The sequence below is a fragment of the Corvus moneduloides genome, chromosome 5, assembly GCF_009650955.1.
Source record: "Corvus moneduloides isolate bCorMon1 chromosome 5, bCorMon1.pri, whole genome shotgun sequence".
NCBI classification, from domain to species: Eukaryota; Metazoa; Chordata; class Aves; order Passeriformes; family Corvidae; genus Corvus; species Corvus moneduloides.
Genome location: NC_045480.1, coordinates 36,193,160 through 36,210,511, shown reverse-complemented (window position 1 = coordinate 36,210,511; position 17,352 = coordinate 36,193,160). Strand labels below are relative to the sequence as shown.

The 17,352-nt window shown below is 36.4% G+C and overlaps 1 protein-coding gene across 7 annotated transcripts in view; it reads left to right on the top strand.

Moving 5' to 3' along the window:
* WDR17 (WD repeat domain 17) overlaps positions 1 to 17,352 on the top strand; it is a 58,738-nt gene that overhangs the window by 21,441 nt on the left and 19,945 nt on the right. For 6 of the 7 annotated variants that reach the window (XM_032110360.1, XM_032110357.1, XM_032110356.1 and 3 more), the window contains exons 4-15: positions 65 to 295; positions 3,270 to 3,521; positions 4,265 to 4,387; positions 4,722 to 4,909; positions 6,144 to 6,312; positions 8,291 to 8,382; positions 12,549 to 12,631; positions 13,545 to 13,631; positions 14,343 to 14,507; positions 15,392 to 15,594; positions 15,737 to 15,886; positions 15,994 to 16,124. In XM_032110360.1, coding sequence (XP_031966251.1) covers positions 65 to 295; positions 3,270 to 3,521; positions 4,265 to 4,387; positions 4,722 to 4,909; positions 6,144 to 6,312; positions 8,291 to 8,382; positions 12,549 to 12,631; positions 13,545 to 13,631; positions 14,343 to 14,507; positions 15,392 to 15,594; positions 15,737 to 15,886; positions 15,994 to 16,124 — 1,874 coding nt within the window. The remainder of the gene's footprint in view (positions 1 to 64; positions 296 to 3,269; positions 3,522 to 4,264; positions 4,388 to 4,721; positions 4,910 to 6,143; positions 6,313 to 8,290; positions 8,383 to 12,548; positions 12,632 to 13,544; positions 13,632 to 14,342; positions 14,508 to 15,391; positions 15,595 to 15,736; positions 15,887 to 15,993; positions 16,125 to 17,352) is intronic. The other variant, XM_032110358.1, reaches the window with a different exon arrangement.

Sequence of the window (17,352 nt, the reverse complement as noted above, 5' to 3'; positions counted from 1 at the left end):
GCTCAAGGAATACTACACTGAATTTCGTATCCTGGTTCTTATAAGGTTTACCTGTATGTTTCAGGAATTCCTGCGTCACTTAGCTGGTGCTGGAATGCAGGTGATGCAGTTGCATTTGTGTCCCACAGAGGTCCGTTGTATATTTGGACTATCTCAGGACCGGACAGTGGGGTAACTGTGCATAGAGAAGCACACAGTTTCTTGTCAGATATCAGTCTGTTTAGGTGGCATCCAAAGAAAAAAGGAAAGGTGGTATTTGGACATACTGATGGAAGCCTATCTATTTTTCAACCAGGTAAAAACTCATATGGTAAAATATTTATATTTTTATATGTATCTCTTGTTTTTCTGTATGCATGGAATTCTGCACTTTTAAAAATTAGATTCTATAATGTACGTACATATATAAAACTTGTTCTTGATTCATAATAGTCCTACTTCCTACCATATCACAAAAATATGATTTCTTAGATAAAGAGTGTAGGGCATTTCTCCTCCCTTTTGTGACCAAGATAAGACTGCAATTTTTCACTACTACAATATACACATTTTTTTGGAGGGTGATAACAGCCATGATCTTCTACTGAGCTATATTTCCCTGCAAGTTTATTTTTCTGAAAGACTTGAATCTTTTGTTTACTTTCTTACTTTTGCATTTATTGTGGAGTCCTCTGTTTCATATTTTAGAGTCCCCTGCAATTTTATAGGTAGATCCTCGTGTCACACTTAATATTATCTTCATGGTTCTGTTCTGTCAAAGGATAGATGGGAAAATATTTATGTCTTTTTGTCTTAAATCCACCATGCACATTTGTGCATACTTTATAAGTAGTCTAGTTGTCTGCTAAGAAGGTGTCATAAGCTCATTTGAAGGTAAAATTTCATTTGTTTTCATAATTTTCTTCAAAGACAGATGTCTGTATTAGGTTGAATATTTCAATTTTTTTTCCTGACTACTTCTTTTTCCTCGAGTAAAAACTGATTTCCAACTTAGTGAGAAAAACTGTTAAGTAATGTGTTAATTTTACATAAAGTTGTTCTCCAACAGCCATGCAAAATTTATTTTCCTTCAGTTCACTCAACTAAGTTGTCACACAGGATGTCACACAGAATAGATTCCCTTGCTTCTGTAGTGCTGACTGAATTAGCACTGGCATTGGGAAAAGGATATCTATTTTATTACGACATCATCTAAGTATTTATCAGACTGAGGCTTTTCATGAAGTCTGTCTAGAATTATTTGAATATGAAAACAGAAATAATAAAAAAAATATTTAAAATACCAAAATTATGTTCTGCAACTGAAAATATAACACAGGCTGAAAAAATTTAGGCAGTGGCAGTTTTGTATGTACCACAATTCAAGTTGCTGTAAAAAAATTGTTTAAGGAAAATTATCCATTACTGCTGGGGATAAAACTATTTGCATCAACGTGAAATTTAGATTAGATTATCACAGGAATTCTTCCTTTCTCTGTATTTAGGATAGTTTTCCTTATTATTGTAATATTACATATCTTTATTAAAATAATTTTAGAATTTTAAAAAAACCAAACATGCAAGTTATTTCCTGTTCTTAACGTACATAAGAGTCTTCATTTCCAATAGAGAAATAAAATTTGAAAGTTTATTTGAAGCTGGGTGAAAATTTTCTGCATAAATAGCAGACTGTGAAATGTGTTTTTCACTGTTGTTGCCTACTTAGTTTTCTCTCCTATGGCTGTATTTTTGACTATCCATTAATGTATCAGAACATTTAGTGTAAAGAAAATATATGGAAGAATTTAAGATTAGTACCCAGTTTTTAGGGAGATTCAATGCAGTCATATAGAGCCAAATGTTTTGTACTATTTTTCCTTTCATTTGTTATCAAAATAAGCACAGCTTACTTAAAAGACCTATGACTCAGTTGCATGATTCATACTGTTCATGTCTTCTTTTAATGGAAAACAAAATTTAACAATTAGGGTTTTCATGAGGCTTGCTTTTAGACTTTTTTTTGAAACACAGGTAAAACTGAATAGCTCCTAGATACATGCTCTCTCATACTCTCCCACCAGTTGATTGTGCTTTCTTGGGGCTGAAGTGTTTGAGTATGGCTGGTTTCAATCACTCGAGGACTTATTGCTTTTAGTTCTTGTATAGCTAACTGAAAAATGACAATTCAGCTTTGTTGTCAGTTCTTGTTTTTCATTTCGATGTTGACTTGCAGTAAAACAAAAATTTGAGCTGAAATATAAGCAGAGGACATTTAAAAAAGTGAGAATCCTCAAGTTTTTGGCAAATTAAAGTAGTTATCATACTTTTGATGTTATTCCCAATGCTTCAGAAGAGTGAAAAGAAATGGAATGGAGAAACTGGTTTGTGCTGTTAATTGTTGTGCAGTCTTAAATTATTTCTCCCATTTCTGGTACCTGATTTTATAAAGTTGGCCTAGATGTAATGTTTATGAACCAGTACCAGCATTAAAAATTAGTACCAGCTGAATAATGGAAGATGTCAATTTGTTATTTCTAGAAAACAGTATTTTCTTTTTTTTCTAGTATAAGATCACAACTTCAAAAATACATTTATTCTATTATATACTATTTCATTTGGACTGTACACTGTCTTATAAAACTAAGATTCATCTCTGTAAAAATAAAAGTGGGAAATAAATATGATGTTAAAAAAATGTGAGTTTTGATAATATGGATCATCAAGTGAAATACATCATCTTTTTGTAGGTGTCAGAATAGATATTTAATGGTCTGTTTAATTTAGTGGCTACAGAATCTATAAAGACTTCATGGTTGCACACATAGTTTTGCAGAAGAAAAAATGGTTTTTCAGAAAAACCTTTACTACCACAGTGGTTTCCTGGTTCATACTGCCTTCATTTTGCCTGTATTTGTTGTGGTGTGCAGATTTACTTACACTCAAATGGATTCTATTTTATGCTGTGCTGCAGCCTTTACTCATAGAAATTATTAGAACAATGTATATGATTTACCATACTTTCCTTTCCTATAAAATTATGTTAATAAACCTGACAGCTGTTTCTGTTCTCTGCGGTATTGAACTTAAAATCAAATCTGATGGAAAAAGAAATACTCTAAATCAAGTACTGCAAAGGCAGCTTCATTAATTTCACTGATGCAGACAAGAGAGCAGGCTAGTGAAAATTTCAAGGAGAGAGAAAAAATTATGTTTGTCAATTAACTTGTAATTATTGAAAGGATATACTTGATTTAATTTTTAAATAATCTGTTTTCTCATGCACTTTAAAGGTTCAAAAAATCAGAAACATGTCTTAAGACCAGAATCTCTTGAAGGAACAGATGAAGAGGATCCAGTTACAGCTCTGGAGTGGGACCCTTTGTCAACGGACTACCTCCTTGTTGCTAATTTACATAATGGTATTCGACTAGTTGATTCTGAATCTCTGTCCTGCATCACAACTTTTAGTTTTCCCAGTGCAGCAGCATCTGTTCAGTGTTTAGCCTGGGTTTCTAGTGCACCTGGAATGTTTATAACTGGAGGTAAGGCTTTTATTTCCTGATTTATACAAAGATAATAAATACAGAACTGAATCTTCAAAACTGATACTCCAAGTTTGATTTTTCTGTTTTGTAACATTTTTACAAGTAGACGCATACATGAATTGTACAAAAACAGACCATAATACAAAATCAGAAAATAATAAAACTACACTGAGCAGTTTTTACATGTTTTAAAAATTTTAACTACATAAGTATGTGACTTTCTGCTTTTTTTTATGCTAAATAATATTTTTCTCATGCACACTTTAGCAACAAATATATGAATTCCTTTGCGAATAGGAATAAAAATGCATTTTACTAATTGATGTCACTTCAAAGATTTAGAAAATTAAAAGAGGAAAAGAGCCTATTTCCTTCTTTTCTATGTCACAGACATTATGGCTCAGGTTGAATAAATGAATAAGGAAACTAAGACTCGCAGAATGTTTTATAATGAGAGAGGTTCCATAGAATTTACCTATGTTTAAATAGCTAGTTTTAATAATGATTGTTAGTAGTGATATGGCCGTGGTGGTAAATGGAGGATAAATAGGCTGCCATGCATGTTGCACTAGGTGATCTCCAGAGGTGCTCTCCAACCCTAACTATTCTGCTATTCTATGGAGTTGTCAGTACCTGCTTATAAAATTCTTCTTAGGACTTGAAGTTTAATTCATTGTTGTATTTTTGCATAAATCAGTCCTCAAACTCATACCTCTGTGTTCTGTCTTTTTAAACCTCAGATTCTCAGGTTGGTGTGTTACGTGTTTGGAATGTTTCACGTACAACACCTATAGATAATTTTAAATTGAAGCAAACTGGTTTCCATGGCTTGCATGTGCTAAGTTCTCCTCCAAAGAAAAAGTGTAAGTGTAAATTTGATTGCTATTCATTGTACTGGCCGCAGCTTAAGAAAATCTTATTTATGAGTCTTGTTATGTCCAGATCAGTCTATGTAAGGTTGGTCAGCTCTTTAGTTCTTAATTAAAGTACCTTCTGCTGCTAGTGGACTAAACAAATGCATAAAGGATCAAGCACCTTATAAGGTCCTTCTGTAGTAGGCCAGGCTTCATATAGGAATTCTCAATTTTTTTTGTTTTAAATCTCATAGGAATACAAGCATTTTACTCTTTATAATTTTACTTATTATTGAAATAAGAAATAATATTTTCTTATTGTCTTTTGCTTTGTATTGTTAAGCATGTTCATCAGAGTATCCTACTAAAAATCACCATACATCTTCAACAAGTGAGGCTGTTCCTCCTCCAACTTTAACCCAAAACCAAGCATTTTCTCTTCCTCCTGGTCATACCGTCTGTTGCTTCATGGATGGTGGAGTGGGGCTTTATGACATGGGAGCCAAAAAGTGGGATTTCCTTAGAGATTTGGTATGATTCATCTCTGTCTTTGAAATGAAAGTTTATTTGTCTTATGCACTTTCTTCCAACAGCAAAAAAACTGGAGAATGAAGTCTTTGCAGTACTGTAAAGCAGTTCTATTGTTAAAAAGAGCCTAAATTTCTAGGAAACAAAATGACAGTTTTGAAGTTTAAAATAATCTTTTATTGCGGATGACTGAATTCTGTTGGAAGTATTCTGACAGGTTTTTTTTAAACCACAGATAAAGATTTAAGGACTTGGGTTTTGTTTGTTTATTTTTTTAACTGAAATTTTAGTTTGATGGCCTGCTCAGAAATTTTCTCTAGAGGGTTTTCTATAACTCAGAATAAAAGTTTGAGTCAAGTCAGAGAGATATATGGTGAAGGCACTCAGTTTAACATTACAAAGACTGAATTATTAAATTTTCTTTGAAGCTAAAATTCAAAAATGGGTTCAACACAGATGACCCTCTTCTTCACCAGGCTTTTGGTGATTGAGGTTCTTGATGATTTTTCTCTTTTCCTTTTTCATTGAAAAAAAAACTCCAAACAAACAACACCCAAATAATTTTCAGCTGTGCTCCCATATGTGTTTGAATAGAGGGTGCTGGTTGGCTTTCTCTTTCCATTTTTATTGGGTTTGGTTCTATAAAGCAACTGAGGCTTAAAATAAATTCTTACGTAATACCTGTGTTTCATATATTTGTAGATTTAAATTCTACAAATGCATGTCATGGAAAACACCCAATTGACACATGAAATGTCTAATGGATTGAAGTTTAAGCTGCAATAGATCACAGACTGTATCTAGGAGCACAGAATATTCAGTGGGGTACTAGACAACTTGTGGAACATGTTCAACATACAGAGCTTTACTTTTTCAGTCAGGTGCTTTTTACCAAAAGGGAAAAACTATTCCTTTTTTTTTTAATTAATTTTTTTTTTCTTAGTTTTTTTAATTAAATTTTTTAGCAACTTAGTTCCGACAGAAAATGCTAACACGTTCCTGGCACTGTGCACCCTGTTGTTTCATGAAGGAATTTTTCTGATTTTCATAATAATCTCTGAAAGAGCATGTTATAGTCCAAGTTATTTTATGCTATTTAATTTTGACCGATAAGGCGAACTCTTAATTGACCTGACAGGTAAATTAAGTACAATGTATTTTAGAGCTTGATCTAGAGTTGGACTTATGAAAAACATCAAATGTAATAAAAATGGATTAAATATTTGTTTCATTTAAGGGACATGTTGAGACCATCTTTGATTGCAAATTCAAACCTGATAACCCTGATCTTCTTGCTACAGCTTCATTTGATGGCACAATAAAAGTTTGGGACATAAATACTTTATCAGCGGTTTATACATCTCCTGGTAATGAGGGGGTTATTTATTCCATTTCTTGGGCTCCAGGTAAGAATATTTTGCTGTATGTCTAAATGTTCTTTGAATTAGCATTGACTGCAGAATTTCTCATAGAAAAGTATTACTTTTATATAGAAGGGCATCATATAAGGTTTAAATAAAACTTAATTGTCTGTGAAACCAGAAGAATTCAATGCTTCAGACCTTGCTGAAGCTTACCCTTCTGAGTAATGCTCCAAGTATTTCATACTCAGAATGGAGGGAGGGAAATCTCCAGAACATTGCTAACATGTCATTACACAAATGACAAAATGACTTGCTTTGCATGAGAAGCAGTTACTTAAAGGAATTCAGTTTATATTTTGGGCTGAAATAATGGAACATATGTATTTAGTTTTTATTTTTTGTGTAGGAGTCTACTCACTGAAGAACTCTGATTTTACCCTATTAGAATAGGAAGTGTCTTTTCTGCAAAGCGTCTGCTTTTTCTTAGAGAAATCACTGGAGTCAGTAGGAAATTTTGTTTTCAAAACTGTTCTGCAACCCTCTTTGGTGTACCTGAAAAAACACTTCTGATAGTTGTCAATAGTTGACAATAGGTTGACTTCCTTGTTGTGTTTTAGTTCTTTGGAGAGCAGATGCATTTCTTTAAAATCTAAGTAATTCATCTCTCTGTTCTCACCTGCACTTTTAAACTCTTAAGAAATAGAATCACAGAATCACCAGCTGGAAGAGACCTCAATAATAACTGACAGGAGAAAAATATTGTGACGGGAAGCTTAATGTAGTCTGCATACATGAAATAAATTTGCACTTTTTCATTTCAGAGAGTCTCTTGGACCTTGTTGCTCTTCAGAAATAATTTACCTTGCTATATGGCAATTATGGCAATATGAAATATGGTGCTTATGTTTGGTTATTTAGCTTTGAAATTTAAATTCAATTTGTAGTTGTATCTCACATTGAATGAATGGTTTGTCTACTGGAGGAGGGGTGTGGGGTTGTTGCTTTTTGGTTTTGCTTTTTTTAAAAAAAAAGTAAATTGGAAGCACGTGCTTCAACTTTGTTCCTTACCATCCTGTCCAAAAGCTCCTGTCCCTCCCAGCCAGAACTTTTGCTGCTTCTTTCACCTTACTCCCAGACAGTTCCTATCTGCCTTGTACTTTGTTCCTAATATATAATCTAATGCATGCCACCATTTTTTTGGTCTCAGAAGACCTTTGAAAAAAGTGGTTACTACTTTTTCTTTTTTCTCCCCCATCATTCTCCTACCTGAGTCTATTCCCATTTTATATATTTACCTTGTTAGACTCCTCCTGCATAGATTGTCTTTTCTGCCTCTGAAGCTTGGAATAAAATAACAGTCAAGACTTTCCTATAAATCTGCTATTTATTAAAAGCATAGCTATATTAGGATAGAGTCACTGTGGTGAGGAGAATTTGGTGACTTTTGGATTAGACCTGAACTGAATTTTCAGGTTCTCACTGTGGAGTTTTGTACTCAGATTTTCCACCCTGTAGAGTGTGGTTACAGATTCAGGTACGTTCTTGACGGTCTTAGATGCAGTAATGGTGCAAGATTAAGAAAACAAAATACTCTTAGATGTTCTGTCTCATTTTTATGATTTGTCTTATTACGTAGGGAACTTTAAAGGAAAATCGTCTAGTTGCTACAATTTAAGCTTGAAACATTGAGATTACCTCTCAGTTTGAGTCATATGCATCATGATCATTAGTTTCTTACATGCAAGACTTTCAGCAGGCAGTAAGATACTTTTACAGCAATACAATTTTTATTTGACCATTCCTCAAAGCAGGAATGTAGAAAAACAGGTCAGGCTTTCATTGGAATTGGTGTTTGTGACTTAGTAGCAAATGCTGGCCTTAAACTATGGAAAACTCATGTCTATGTGCCATTGATGTTTTCTGTTCATTTTACATTTCTTTAATTTAAAGTAGAACCACCGTCAAACAATATTGTGATTATATAATTATTGTAATATTTTACAAACATCTCTCTTTAAAGGAGATCTGAACTGCATAGCAGGTGGAACATCCAGAAATGGCGGCTTTATCTGGGATGTTCGAAAAGGCAAAATTATAACCAGATTCAGTGAGGTAAGATGAGATTACTTCTTTTTTTGTCTATATGAAATGTAAGGTAGTCATTCCCTCTAGTGTCCATAATTAGAGATGGCCAAAGTTCATATGTTTTTAAAAGGTGCTGTAGTATAAAAAACTATAGAATTATGTGTGTGCCAGTTTACATGTGTGGCAGAAGTATTTTTACTCCCTCAGACTTGATTTGTGATATGAGAGTGGTGAAGCACCAGATGGACTCCATTATCTTAAAATTGGTCCTGTAGGGATGCATGGCAAAAGCATAGCTGACTCCTTCTTAACTGTGTAAACATATATGGACATACAGACTCAGCTTCAAAAGGAAAACTGTGTTCTGTATTTTCAAACATAAGGGCCAGAAGAAACTTTCAGTCCCTAAAGTCTAGATCAATAAAGGTCCATTTCTCAGCACACTAAGCAGTATGACTCATTTAGCAGCTTGCCTTGGATTAGCTGAAATCTATCCAGGCATTTTTAAGTCCTGATATAATAGCATAATTTTTATTGGCAGAAGGAGCTGTGTAATACTATGCTGTAGTATTTTACACTATTTTGTGTATTCCTAGTATATAGCTGTGATCGTCAGATTATACAGACATAATTATTTAACTGTAGGATCTGCATCAATGTACAAGGGATGCTCTTTGAGAAGAGAAGTGAAGGAGTGAGGAGAGGTACAAGCAGAAACCTTCAGGAGTTCTGGGATTCTGACACTGATATTTGCATTTGTGCTACTAAATATCTGATACAGGTCCCACTTAAATCTTCTCATACCACAATTTTTCATGCCCACTAACTTCATTATTTCAACAAGTAACTAACCTTTATTCAGAATCACTGAATGAGTAAGGTTGGAAGGGACCACAGTGGATCATCTGGTCCAACCTCCCTGCTCAAGCAGGGACATCCTAGAATGCATTGCACAGGATTGTGTCCAGATGGCTCTGGAGTATCTCCAGAGAGGGAGACTCCACAACCTCTCAGAACAATCTGTTCCAGTGCTCGGCCACATACACAATTGAGTTCTTCATGTTCAGTTGGAACTTCCCATGCATCGGTTTCTGCCCATTGCCTCTTATTGCTCAGCACCACTGAGCAGAGCCTGGATCCATCCTCTTGACACCTTCCCTTCAGATACTGACAGACATTGATGATCACTTCTCTGTTGTGAATTCTCAAGACTGAATAGGCCCAGCTCTCTCAGCCTTTTCTTGTAAGAGAAATCATTTTTATTGCCCCCCATTGGACACTCCCCAGGAGCTCCATGTCTCTCTTGTACTGGGGAGCCCAGAACTGGACACAGCAGTCCAGGTGAGGCCTCACCAGGGCTGAGTAGAGGGGCAGGATGACATTCCTTGACCTGCTGGAATGCTCTTCCTAATGTACCCCAGGACACAGTCGGCTTTCTTGGTCACAAGGGTATTGCTGCCTCATGGACAGCTTGGTGTCCACCAGGACCCCCAGGTTCTTCTCCACAGAGCTGCTTCCCTGCAGGTTGTCCCCAGCCTGTGCTGGTGCCTGAGGTTATTCCTCCCCAGGACCCTGCATTTGCCTTTGTTGAGTTTCAGCTGGTTCCTCTCTGCCCATCTCTCCAACCTGCCAAGGTGCCTCTGAAGGGCTGCAGAGCCCTCTGGGGTATTGGGCACTCCTCCCAGCTTTGTGTCATCACTGAACTTGCTGAGGAGGCATCTGCCCCTTCATCAAGTCATTGATGAACAAACTAAACAATTCTGGGCCCAGTGTTGAACCTTGGGGGCCACCACTAGTGGCAGGCATCCAACTAGATCCTGTGCCACTGATTGCAACCCTCTGGGATCTGCTATTCAGCCAGTTCTCAACCCACCTCACTGCCCACTCATCTGGTCCACACTTCCAGTGTGCAAAGATCTCTTGCCCCCTTTACCCAATTTCTTGCTCATCAGGATGCATTGCTCTTGAGCCTGGAGGAAGTGATCTGGGAATATCACTGGTTCTCTTGGACCCTTCTTCCCTGCAAGGCATGTTCCCATGGAACTGTTCAAAGAAAATCCCTGAAGAGACTAAAGGTAGCTCTGCTGAAGTCTGTGATTTATCTTACCTGCTGCCCTGCTTCCACCTTGCCTGATACTGAACTCCACAGTCTCATGGTCACTACAGCCAAGGTTGCCCCCAGCCTTCACATCCCTCACAAGGCTTTCCCTGTTTGTTAGTATGAGGTTCAAGCAGCACAAGATCCTTGTGGGATCTTCCACTACCTGTGACAGGAAGATGTCATTAACATTTCCAGGAATCTCTTGGACTGTTTGTGCTTCTCTGTGTTGCTTCTCCAGCAGATGTCAGAGTAATTAAAGTGCCCCACAAGAAGCAGTGCCTGTGACTTTGGAGCTGCTTCTACCTGGCTATAGAAGGCTTCATCCACTTCTTTTTCCCTATCAGGCAGCCTATAGCAAACACCCACAACAGTGTCTACTATCCAAAACATAAGCTTTTGACTTGCCCATCATCCACCCCAAGACAGAGCTTGATACATCCTAAGTGTTGCCTCACAGAGGGGGCAATTCCACCAATGTCACTGCCTGATCTGTCTTTTCGAAACAGTGTGTAGCCTTTCGTGGCAGCATTCCAGTCATTCGAGCTATCCCGCTGTGTCTCTGTATTCACAGTGCGGTCAAAGGCCTGTGACTGCACATAGATCTCTAGTTCATCCTGTTTGCTCCCCATACTGTGTGTGTTGGGGTACAGGCACTTTATAGAAGTATTTGACTCTGTCCACATCCCAGTGGAGGTGCAAAGGGATGTCCCATAGTCCTGTCTAGTGATTATGTCTTTGGCTGCTTGTGCTTGCTCCAGGTATTGCCTCTTAAGCCTCCTTAAGCTACTAGAGTGGTTTCTGTTGTTCTCTCCTTCCCTACACCTTCTCTCTGGCAAGCCTGGCCCTGGCCTCTTTCCAATCTAGTTTAAAGGTCTCTCAGTGAGCCCTATGAACTCATGAACTAAGGTCCTTTTTCTCCTTTGAGACAGGTGGACCCCATTTGTTGCCAGCAGGCTTGGTGTTGTATAAACTGACCCATGATCAAAACCCCCAAAACTGTGCTGGTAACACCAGTATCAAATCCGGATGTTCATCTGCATGATCTTCCTGTTTCTTGCCCCATCATTCCCTGCAACTGGCAGGACAGAAGACAACACAACTTGTACTTCACATCACTTTACCAGTCGTCCCAAGGCCCAAAGGTCCCTCTTGATTGTCCATAGTGTTCTTTGTTTAAGCTTCAGGTTTATATAGTTAGGGATTGCTCATTCTTCAGCTTGACCCAGTTTTATCTCTTGGATCCTGAAGGTTACAGCAGTTTTACAACTGTCCCAGTTTGAGATAAATTCGGAGGAATGTCTGAAATGAACGTCCTCTGATAGAAAGCAGGTTACAGCCACCCTCCCCCACCAGAAGATTCTTCAGAAAGAATTTTCCTCAGAGGAAAGTGAAAAAAAGTTATTTATTTAACAAGCAAAAGAGCATGCAGGCATGGAAAAAAGAATAATGCTAAATAATAAAACCTCTTGCTATGGAGAGAACCTGGTTTCAGAGTCCTTTGTGGGAGGGGCTCTCTCCTCTCCGGAGCTGGGGTTCAGCATGGGCCCCTCTGGGCTGGTGTGTAGAGCCTCCTGGATGATGTTCTGGTGTTGCTGAACAGTCCAGAAGAGAAGAAGAAGCCAAAGTCCCAGGGCTCCGTACTTTAGCTAACAAACAAGAAACTAGCTAAAGGGCAAAAGGAATGTAACCCTTCCCTGCTGCAGAAGTGGAGCAGCCAGGCAGGAGAAGCCAGCGAGCTTATCTGTGTTTTGAACACAAACCGCCGAAAGAATTCCAGCAGCTCTCTCCCCTCTCCCATAGTAGTTTTAAAGGCACAGAACTCCTGTCTGGCATAGGGCAGATGATAGGGAATACAGTATCAAACAGTCACCCCAGGACAACTACCTATCTCCATATTCCCGATATTTTGGACTTGGATTCTCAAACATCCAATTGTATTGGGTACTCATTATAATGTGGTTTTGTACAGTATACTGTACTGGGAGAAAAGGTCTGCAGCCCATAGGGGAATAAAGTAAAAAAGATGAGTCAATAGATGAGAGAAAAAGGGGTGAATTATTTCTTATTGATAGGTATTTTGCATTTTTTGAAGCATGGAAAGAATGGAATCTTCTGCATTGCCTGGAGTCATAAAGATTCCAAAAGAATAGCAACCTGCAGCAGTGATGGATTTTGGTGAGTGTTATTGGAAGAAAAAAAAATTGCTAAATGCACTTCTCAAGTCCATAAATTTTGACAGTACTCTCAGTAATTAATTATAAAACTTTTCTTACTGGACAAAACTTGAATTATATTAGTCTTCTGTACTTGTTAGGGTATGTTTTTCATGATTTTAAGAAAAAAAAAAAGGAATGTTTTCAAAGGAATAGTGTCTAAGACACTCTAATAGTAAAACTAAGTACTGATTTTTATTTGGACCAGAATATCTTCCTATGTTTCTTATCTGTAGAGGACACTTTTCAAAAGCCATCCAATTTGCTTGTCTTAATTTTTAATTTTTTTTTTTAGTTTTTTAGTTTTTTGTTCCAAGGACTAAAAAGTACTATTTTAGAATGAAGTAATTACAAGTGTACTATCACAGGAGTATAATAACTCATTTCTAAAAACACATGAATATCTATTGAGACCAATTTTGCATATATTGTGTTTCAGTACATTTTAAAAATCCTTCTTCATTAGTTTCCTCTGCTACCTGTGTCATTCCAGCTCAAACATAATGAGCAGAAATTTTAGAAAACAATCAGCTTCTTTTTTTTTTTTAAATTCTTAGAGATCTATTTGTACCTTAAAGCCATGACTAAAACTTTGATTTTGGGCTATGGGGATCCTTTCACAATAGAGGTACTATGGTGAATATCTTTAAAGCCACTCTGAAGAAACATAGAAAATGAAGTAGAGTTAGATGTTGTACAATCAACATCCAGTTAGATGTTGTAATTGAGGGGCTGATATTATTTGTGGCTATTTCTCCTATTCTTTGTGTATATCTTTTTGCTATCTGGCTTATTTGCACAGAATAAAACTTAATTTTGGATAGCCTACTCAGAATGTATTTTTGCTTATAATAATACATTGTAATTGGTTTCAGTATTATTCGAACCATTGATGGCAATGTTCTTCACAAGTACAAACACCCAGCTGCAGTGTTTGGCTGTGACTGGAGTCAAAACAACAAGTAAGTAAAAATTAACCCAAAGAATTGACAATATTTACTATTTAAATTGATTACCAGCAAAGTAACACAAAGTTATCTAGAATGTGATATTCACTGTGATAGTGAAACACTGAAGTTATCTGTTCCACAGTAGGATACGCCTATAGCAGCTCTCTATTCCCAGTAGTATATTTCATTGACCACCATGAACTTCCTTAATTTTCAAAGGAGGATCATTTAATATTGATGAGAGAAAAAAAATTATCTAGCTGAATATATAATGGGTAGGAGAAAAAAACAGACATTCAAAACCAGGAACGAGGGTTTTAGACTGGTGTCCTTGGAATGGCTGCTAAGGTGAAGATGTAGCAGACAAGTAAATACATTATGATTATATGTAAATTTTGTAGATAATTCCTAAAAATGACATGAGAACTTTGTGTCAAAAAAAAAAGTTGTATAGTAATTCAGTCTATTAATAGTTGTGTATTGGGTGCATAGTCATACTGCAGTGCAAATACTATTCCCCATTGCAACTAATGGATCTTTATCAGGTTTTTTTCTGATTTAGTTTATTTAATTGGATTATCAATAGCTACATCTTGAAGAGATGAAGGAGAAGCAAAAATATGCTATTTTTTAAAAACATAGTTGAAAATTGCACTTTTTTTTTTTTTTTTAATTTAAAAAGACATTGGCCATCTCTGTGATTTTGCTGTTTTTATTTTGCAGAGATATGATAGCTACTGGTTGCGAGGATAAAAACGTTCGTGTTTACTACTTGGCAACCAGCTCTGATCAACCACTGAAAGTTTTTACTGGGCATACTGCAAAGGTGTTTCATGTACGGTGGTCTCCTCTCAGAGAAGGAATCCTCTGCAGTGGCTCTGATGACGGGTTAGTATTTCTGAACAATTAGAAAACTTAAACCTCAAGCAGGAATATTGGAGAAACTTAAGATCTTTACTTGTAATGGTGTTGTGAATACTTAATCTAAATCTCTGCCTTGTTCAGATTCAGGCTTTAGCTTTATTCTTAGCTTTATGTAGTATTTGGGCAGCAGGATCATTATCTAAAATTGTCACAACTGCTGTAGTTGGGCAAGTTTCCAAATGCTTTCCCAAGAGTAGGGTCAATGCCTGATACTATTACTGCAACGAATAACACAAGAAGGATACCACATGTTTACATTACGTCTAAAGAAACAGGTGCAAGACCTGCTCTTATTTGATATTTTTCAAAAGTATGCTTAAGTAGGATCTGCAGAGAATTTTAATGAGTATTAGATACTTCTGTTTTGTTGGTTTGATGACATTGCTTTTGAGGGAGAGCACATAAGTCCATGTGAGCAGGAGGAAGCATTTTTCTGTGATTCAAAGCCACTTCCCTGCAGAGTATAGAAGATATTTTTGTAAAGGATATTTTGTAAAGTTTGGAGTATTGGCTTCTATTGCTTTCCACATTAGCATTCATTAGAGGTTTATGCTTGAAGCAAAATCTATTAGTTCATGGTGTAGTGATTCATGACAGGAAGCAACCTGATAGCAAACTTCTTGTCAATAAAATACATTGAATGGGACTTGCCCTAGGATTGAACACTGAGGAGCATTCTGGCGACTGGTCACCAGCTAGATTTAGCCCCTTTCACTGCAATCTTTGAGCCCTGATGTGAAGCAAATAAATATTCTGATAAATTTGAAGCTTAAAATATTGCTGAAGTAGAGAGATAATTATATTTCAATAGGTGATCTGATGGAGATTGATCTCTTATCATGTTTCAGTACTGTTCGGATATGGGATTATACACAAGATGCTTGTATAAATGTTCTTAGTGGACATACAGCTCCAGTACGGGGACTTATGTGGAATCCTGAAATTCCTTACCTTCTAATATCTGGCAGCTGGGACTATACAATTCGAGTCTGGGATACAAGAGATGGAACATGTTTGGACACAGTTTATGATCATGGTGCAGATGTATATGGTAATATTTTTTAAATTTTGTTTTATTTCTGTATTGAAATGATTCCAATAAAAATTCTGTTTTAAAATTTATACAGTAATTTAATCAAACAGGTTATTAGATAAACTTACTTGACTACATTTTTAAATATCCTTTCTACTAGGATTAACATGTCATCCTAGTCGTCCATTTACTATGGCATCCTGCTCTCGTGATTCCACTGTGAGACTCTGGTCATTGACGCCTCTTATAAATCCTCTACAAATAAATATCATAACCGATAGATGTTGGGATGATATTATCGGCAATCCAGGTAAGCAAATTGTATAAACCATTGTTTTCATTTTCTTTATGTTACTGCTCTTATTCCTTTGGTTGTTTTTTATTTTAATTTCATGTATAACTCTTTGTGTGTGTTAGATCGCGCCGTGGAGCCTGGCACTCCTCCTTTGCTATGTGGTAAAGTTTCCAGGGATATGAAACAAGAATTGGAAAAATTGTCAGGAAATCCTCGGGGAAAAAAACTACGGTGGTTTTCAGAATATTTTTCAGTAAGTATTCTGCAAACTTAAGGATGTTGTCAGTGTGCATTACTTTCTCTTCTGAAGTCAATCTCCAAAACTGAGATTTCTTTCTTCTCCACCATTTTTTTTCTCTTTTTTGAAGGGATCTTAGAAAATAGGCAGAAATCAGTTCTATTTCTTATAGAACTTAAGGTCTATAGGTCTGCATATAAAAATGTCCGTGATTGAATTGTCTGTCACTTGTGAAAAACAAATCTCACTAATTTAACTTTGCAAAAAACAAACCAATTTTTTGCAAAGTTAAATTAGTGAAATAATATCATTTTCTATAGGAAAGGTTAATTTGACAGCAATTTGCTATTGAAGAAAATGAAAATATGTGTTTAATCAAAGTGCATTAGAGCTTTTTAATTTTTAATTAATCAAAAGAACACCTTCATTACTGATAAGATTTGAACTGCCCAAGTGTCTGTGCCCAAATTGCTCTTTATGTTCTAGGAACCGTAGATCCGGATCCGGCATACCTCAGTATCCATCTATTGCCTTTTCTCCATTGCACAGTAATATTTTCTATAAATTGCTGCAGCCTCTCAGTGCAAATGAGTTAAAAATATGGGTTCCTGTGAGTGCTTACCTGCATAGGAGCTGCACTTGAGGTAGAACAAGGACAAAATCACCTGGAACTACAGGTTCTACTACTACTGGAGCTCATGTCAAACACTGTTGTAATTTAAGTCAAAACACTGATCTAAAAAGACCTAGTTCATTCAAAGCATTTATTTTGAGTTCTGGCTAAATTTAAGTATATGACTTAGAAATGCTGAAACAATCTTTCTTGATTTCAAACTTAGACATTTTCTCTTTTGTTAAAAATATATTTATGGAATTCCTTATCTTACAGAAGTTATAAATTTTGATTTCCCATGTTGATTTGAGAGTAAAACTGTTATAAGAATATTAGAATTTTCCAAGAACAAAAGCTTTTTTGATCAGGTATGCTCAGTGCTTTTTGAGTCCAGAAAATGAGGTATTGTGCTAAACTATGAGGAGTCTAATAAGAGTTTTAATGGACAAAAAAAAAGAGAGAGTAGTCTTTTTTTTTTGGGGGGGGGGGGAGGCCGGAGGGGGCAAGGGGAGGGGGTGGGCATGGGGTGGGGAGAGATTTCCCTAGTAGGATTTTATGCTTTTTACCAGCTCAGAAATAATTTGACTTCTAAACTTGTGAACCTGTTTTTCTTAGAGAAGCTTCTTTAGG